Source organism: Hevea brasiliensis, chromosome 1, assembly GCF_030052815.1.
Source record: "Hevea brasiliensis isolate MT/VB/25A 57/8 chromosome 1, ASM3005281v1, whole genome shotgun sequence".
Lineage (NCBI taxonomy): Eukaryota > Viridiplantae > Streptophyta > Magnoliopsida > Malpighiales > Euphorbiaceae > Hevea > Hevea brasiliensis.
The window spans coordinates 8,163,989-8,170,123 of NC_079493.1; the positions used below are offsets into that span (position 1 = coordinate 8,163,989).

The 6,135-nt window shown below is 35.4% G+C and overlaps 1 protein-coding gene across 1 annotated transcript; it reads left to right on the forward strand.

Annotated features, from left to right (window-relative positions):
* Nucleotides 1-374: 374 nt before the first annotated feature.
* Nucleotides 375-1,289, forward strand: LOC131172531 (non-specific lipid transfer protein GPI-anchored 5-like). Its single transcript, XM_058133679.1, has 3 exons — nucleotides 375-693; nucleotides 781-894; nucleotides 1,162-1,289. Exons 1-3 carry the CDS (start codon nucleotides 375-377, stop codon nucleotides 1,287-1,289), a joined length of 561 nt encoding a protein of 186 aa, XP_057989662.1.
* Nucleotides 1,290-6,135: the final 4,846 nt, after the last annotated feature.

Below are 6,135 nucleotides of genomic sequence, written 5' to 3' on the forward strand. Positions count from 1 at the left end.
CTCATAAGATAAAATTATGGTTTGTTAAAACAAACGAGCTAGACAATGTTGAACTTTATATTTATTTATGCCTATAATAAGAAACTTGACTTTCCAAGTAGCAAGAATGGTTGAGCTTCTCATTTCAGACTATTAATTTCTACCATATAACCCCCTAATTTAGTAAAAGTTGGCCATCCAAACATAACTAATTAGATTCTCTTCCTCTCTAGCTTCCACTATAAATCCTGCTCTTGAGCTTCACTGTGCCCTCAATTCCTAAAACACAGAACTCCCCAGTGAGAGTGAGGTGCTAACAATCACACTTACAAAGATCCCATTCTCCCAACAAAATTTCTAGCCTTCTTTTCTGCCATAAATTCTAGCAAATCCAAATGAATTCAAAAGCGCTTGACATGTGTGTACTTCTGGTTCTTTTGATGATGCTTTGTCATAGAGCCACTGCTCAATCAGGCTGCACCAGTGCGTTAGTAGGCATAGCCCCATGCCTAAGTTATGTCACAGGAAATTCCTCAACCCCATCATCTTCCTGCTGCTCCCAGCTTGCTTCTGTTGTTCAATCTCAGCCGCAGTGTCTCTGCGCAATGCTTAATGGTGGTGGGTCATCACTGGGCATTACCATTAACCAAACCCAAGCTCTGTCACTCCCTGAAGCTTGCAATGTGCAAACACCACCAGTTAGCCAGTGCAATGGTAAGTCAACTTGGTAATTTCTTTGTTCAAAATTTATAACAATGATATAGCAATATTGATTTGACTTGGTTATGTTTCAATCTGCAGCCAATAATAGTCCCGCAATTCCACCGATAGGTTCTCCAGTGAGTCCTCCATCAGATTCTTCGGATGACACTCCAAAAACTCCAAATACATCATCACTGCCAAGCATTCCTGCAGGTTAGAAATAGCACTTCAGGCACAAGCCAAATTTCAAGTTTACAAATCGAATTTGAATATTTTCCAAAATTCCAAGTGCTCTATATGGCATTTTCCCCTCACAGAACACTATTTTAAGTTGACAGGATACTTGTTTTGAGTTTTGACATTTTAAAAGAGAAAAAAAATTAGCTGTGTGGCAAAAGAAAAAATTAATACCAATACGTTACTGTATACATAAATTTGTTTCTCCATTTTAACATTCTGATGATCATTTACTCCATCCAGGAAGTGGTTCTAAGACAGTTCCAACAGCAGGTGGCACTTCAGCTGCAAGCCTGGCAAGAATGCAACTTCACCTCACCATATTTATCATTTTCATTGCTTCATGTATTTCAAATGGCAATAGATTCTAAGCTTTCTTTCCAGATTTGGAGCTTATTCTGCTGTTTGCAGCTATATTATCACTTGTAACCATGTGCAAATGGTGTTATGGGTTTGTTTCTGATGTATCATTTATAAGATTGTTGCTAGCATAAGAAGCTACTTCTGTTCCATTTTTTTTCTGAAAGTTGTGAAGTTAAATATGCAATTTAGTGGCTTTTGGCCTAGTTGAACAAAAGCTGACAGAACCAGAGAAACACATAAGTCTAACTTTAATTAGTAAGATGATAAATTATATATATATATAATCTCAAAGGTGAGTTGTTTAACTAAGAATCTGTTATAAAGTAGGAAAAGTTGGTGAATAATATAGCCCCTCTCATCTCCCTAAAAGCAGCAGAAAAAGTTACACATCAACGATACTCCTCATTCTACATTTCACGAACGCCTTAGCCAGAAAGTGCTATAGAAGGCAATGGAAACTATGAGGATGGCGATTATACTTACCTTTGCTGTAATAAGGACTTGGTAGGCAGAGGCTACGGCGCAATCAAGTCGCACCAATGTGCTCATAAGCTTGTCTCCATGCCTAGAGTCCATAACAACAAACCCATCAACCACCACATCTTCACATTGTTGCACGTAGCTAGCTAACAGGTCAGGTCAGAGTCTGAGTGCCTATGTGAGATCCTTAATGTTGGTGCCTCTTCAGTATGGCTTACACCAGAATGTTAGAAGGCATCTTTGGTATAATGGTAAAATTACTCTATTTGTTACGCGGAAGTCATGAATTTGAGTTACGAAACAACCTCTTTATAAAGTAAGAGAGAGATGCGTACATCAATTGTCTCTAGAACTCGCAATTGTGAAATATTTCGGAATCACCTTTTTTAGACTAGAACGTTCACTTGGCTCTATGGTTGCACGAGGTAGATCCAAGACGGTACCATCAACTAGTAATGGAACATCAAATGGAAATTCTACTAACGTTCTGTTTGGGATTAAATTAAAAGTTTTTAAAGTAAAGTTTTAGAAGGTTTTAAAATTTTATAACTTTTTATTGCTTGGGAGGACGGTAAAGTAAAAGAATGTTTTATGATTATTAAATAAGAATTTATTAAATAAAGTCAATATTTTATTATTATTTACTGTTTATATACATGCATAAGAAAAATTAATACAATTTTAAATCACCTTAAAATAAAACAATGAATCTATAAATTAATAAATTATTTATTATGACAAATTTGTATAACCTCTTTTTTACAATATTATGTAAAATTGTAAATCAAATGACATTCATAATTAAAAATATTATTATAACGTAAATTTATTATCCTAATTACAAAATATCTCAAAAATAAAATATTAGCTACAAACATATCATTTCATTTATTCAACTCTCAACTTCACTAATTTCCTTATACATTACCCCAATCATGTTCATCAACAAGTCTTTGCGATTTTCCCAAGGACATCCAAGCAATGCTCTCAACATTTTAGGTTATTGAATAAGAAAAATATAAGTAGTGAACATGCAATTTTGTTCAACTCCCAATTCTATTAAAAGACTCCACACATCACTTTCTAGGATTGGAAGTTGGTTAGATTTTACTAACTCAGAAGCTAAATTCATAATTGCTTCAGACATTTTATCAAGTCCTTCCTTGATTAACAATGCTGCATCATCAACATGTTTTTTCTTGGCCATCTTATGCATATGGGAAGTTACAGACTCAAAATGTCCTTAAGATCTCACAATTGCTTCAAGAGATGTCAAAATTTCAATATCATTATTACAATTTTCAAGATTTTCTAAATTTACCTGTTGTTGAGATACCATGAAATCAATGCTATCTATGGTATTCATTGATTGAAATGCATTAGATTGTTCTCTCTTTCTGTTTTGTTTTCCTTCGCTTTATTTCTGATGCAGTTTCAACATGTTCTCCAGTAGCCCTATCTTGACCATACAATTGAATTAATTTCTCATAATTTCAAATAGGCTTGTTCATCCATTTAGCAGCATTGGATTTAGCCTTAAAATAAAATAAGAAACTTAAAATTTCAATAGGGAACTACAATCATATAATTACAATAATATAGTTTCAATAATAAAATATTACGTTAATAGTTTCAATACTATAATAAAAATTCAAACTACATACCAAAACTTAAATAAAAATGGATGAATATGAATAGCTTTGAGTTACACTTGAGACTACTTTCAAGTAGGAGACAACATAATTAAAGAGATAGATCATTTGAAAGCTTTGAAGATTGCATTAACTACTTGGGCTAATTGGACTGACAATAATATTGATTCTTCCAGCATTTCAGTTTTCTTCCAAGGAGTTGTAGCTGCACATCTAATTCTGTAATTAAATTATTTTTATTACCATCTTAATGATTATATACAACTAATTTCTTATACTAATAATAATAAGTATAAACTTAGATAGTGCAAAATAAAGGGATTTTTTTTTTTTAAAGTAGAGATCGGAAAGTGAGACTTGAACTTCAATGTGTTAGTGAGTTGCTTGCTTTTATCCACTAAACTAAGTCAAACTCAAAGGCGGATTTATTCTTATAAAAGAGGAGTCAATTGATCCCTCTTTTTTTTTTTTTTTTAATAATTCACCCTTATATATTTATATATGATAACATCAATAGCTGGATCCAATCATGAAATCAGAGAAATTCATGGAGCAAATCAAGGATCATCATATCAAATCAAGGATATTAAGAAATCTATAGATTTACCTATATCATTTTTCTATGTATATAAATATATACCTTGTACAGCAAATAATCACATAGAAAAAGAGAAACCATTTTGTTCATGGTATCAGAGCAGTAAAGATCCCACCTCGACAACATCAGTTTATCGTTCAAATACACCTAACCTTTCTGTACCTGTTATTACTCCACCATGGCTAACACATCCAAGAAAGAAACAGAACATGACCAGTTCACCTTATCAAATTCTGATCACCCAGGCATGTCACTGGTCAACGTCCCTCTCACTGGCGATAATTACCTCGCTTGGAGTCGATCCATGTTGATCGCATTAAGGGCCAAAGATAAACTTGGGTTCATCCATGGCACATGCAAAAAGCCAGCAGATACCTCTCCAGATTCTGAGAAATGGCTCAAGGTCGACAGCATGGTCATCTCTTGGATACTAAGTTCTATGTCAAAAGAAATAGTAGAAGCTTTTCTATATGCATCGTCTGCCAAGGATTTATGGGATGAGCTTGCCCAGAGATTTGGCGAAAGCAACGGTCCCTTGATATATCAAATCAACAGAGAGATATGCTCTCTTAGCCAAGGTAATATGTCTCTCATAAATTACTTCACTAAGCTCAAAAAGCTTTGGGATGAACTAGCTTGTCTCAAGCAATTTCCAGTTTGTGAATGTGGAGCCTCGAAGGAAATTGCAGAAATGGAAAATAATACAAAATTGATTCAGTTCCTTATGGGATTGAACCCATCTTATGACCATGTTCGCAACCAAATTCTGCTCATGGACCCATTCCCACCTGTCAACAAAGCCTACTCTATGGCTTTGCGAGTTGAAAAACAGAGAGAGATCAACACTTTTTCCCTTGACAGCACCGAATCTTCCGTAGCCATGTTGGCAAAAGGATTGAGCTCCAAAAGAATCCATGAAGGCAACAAAAATCAAAACAAAAGGAAGGATGGAATCAAGAAAGAGGATAAATACTGTGAGCATTGTAAGACAACCGGCCACTTCTCGGAAAGCTGCTTTAAAATCATTGGATACCCGGAATGGTATAAAGGACGAAGAACCACACCATCTGCTAATCTAGCAAATACAACTTCTCAGGGAAGTACAGCAGATGAACCCATTGAACAAGGCAAACATTCTGGAGATTGGAACAACCCAAATCTCACTAACTTGATCCAGCAAGAAATCATGAAAGCATTGAAAGGTAAAATCGATCATGAAGCTGGTTGTGTCGACTTCCCTAACTTCGCTGGTAAGAGTTCTCACACCTCTGCTTTATGTAAAGATGGTAAATGGATTATTGATAGTGGTGCAACGACTCATATGTGTTGTGATCGAAATCTTTTTACCACTCTTACGCCCCAAAAATCACACAATTTTGTTCAACTACCTGATGGCTCCACCAAAAAAATTACCCATATAGGAACCGTGGAGTTACATCCACATTTGAAATTACAAAATGTGATTTATATACCTGAATTCAAACATAACCTCTTGTCCATTCACCAATTATCCAAAGATTCACAAATTCCTGTTCTCTTCACTAATAATCATTGTTATATGCAGGACCCCTGGACTAGGAAGTTATTGGCAATTGGAAGGATGGACAAGGGACTATATAAGCTTGTCACAAGCTCATTCAACCAAGCTCGACATCCCTCTGTGCTCACTACATTTGAGGAACTATGTCAACTTTCAAATAATTGTAGAGATTCTGTCAATGCAATTTCAAGTCATGTCAGTGACTCCTATTTGTGGCATCAAAGGCTCGGGCATGCATCTGAGTCTACATTTTCTCATATTGCCAAAATAAAATTCAATGGAAATCATTTTGCTTGTGATATATGTCCATTGGCTAAGCAACAAAGGTTGCCTTTTCCAAAAAGTACCATCAACAGCTCAGCCATTTTCCAACTATTACATCTCGATCTATGGGGTCCATATAAGATCAAGTCCTTGCAAGGCGCATCCTACTTCCTCACCATCGTGGATGACTATAGCAGGTCAACCTGGACATACTTACTAGCTGATAAATTTCAAGTTCCCTCCACCATCGCAACATTCTTAAAATTCATCAAGAACCACTTTGAAGGCACTGTGAAAATCATACGAACAGATAATGGGAC

Coding starts and splice junctions, on each gene's coding strand:
- LOC131172531 (XM_058133679.1), top strand. CDS start 375: ATGAATTCAAAAGCGCTTGACATGTGTGTACTTCTGGTTCTTTTGATG. Junction 694..780: donor ACCAGTTAGCCAGTGCAATG/GTAAGTCAACTT, acceptor TTCAATCTGCAG/CCAATAATAGTCCCGCAATT. Junction 895..1,161: donor ACTGCCAAGCATTCCTGCAG/GTTAGAAATAGC, acceptor TACTCCATCCAG/GAAGTGGTTCTAAGACAGTT.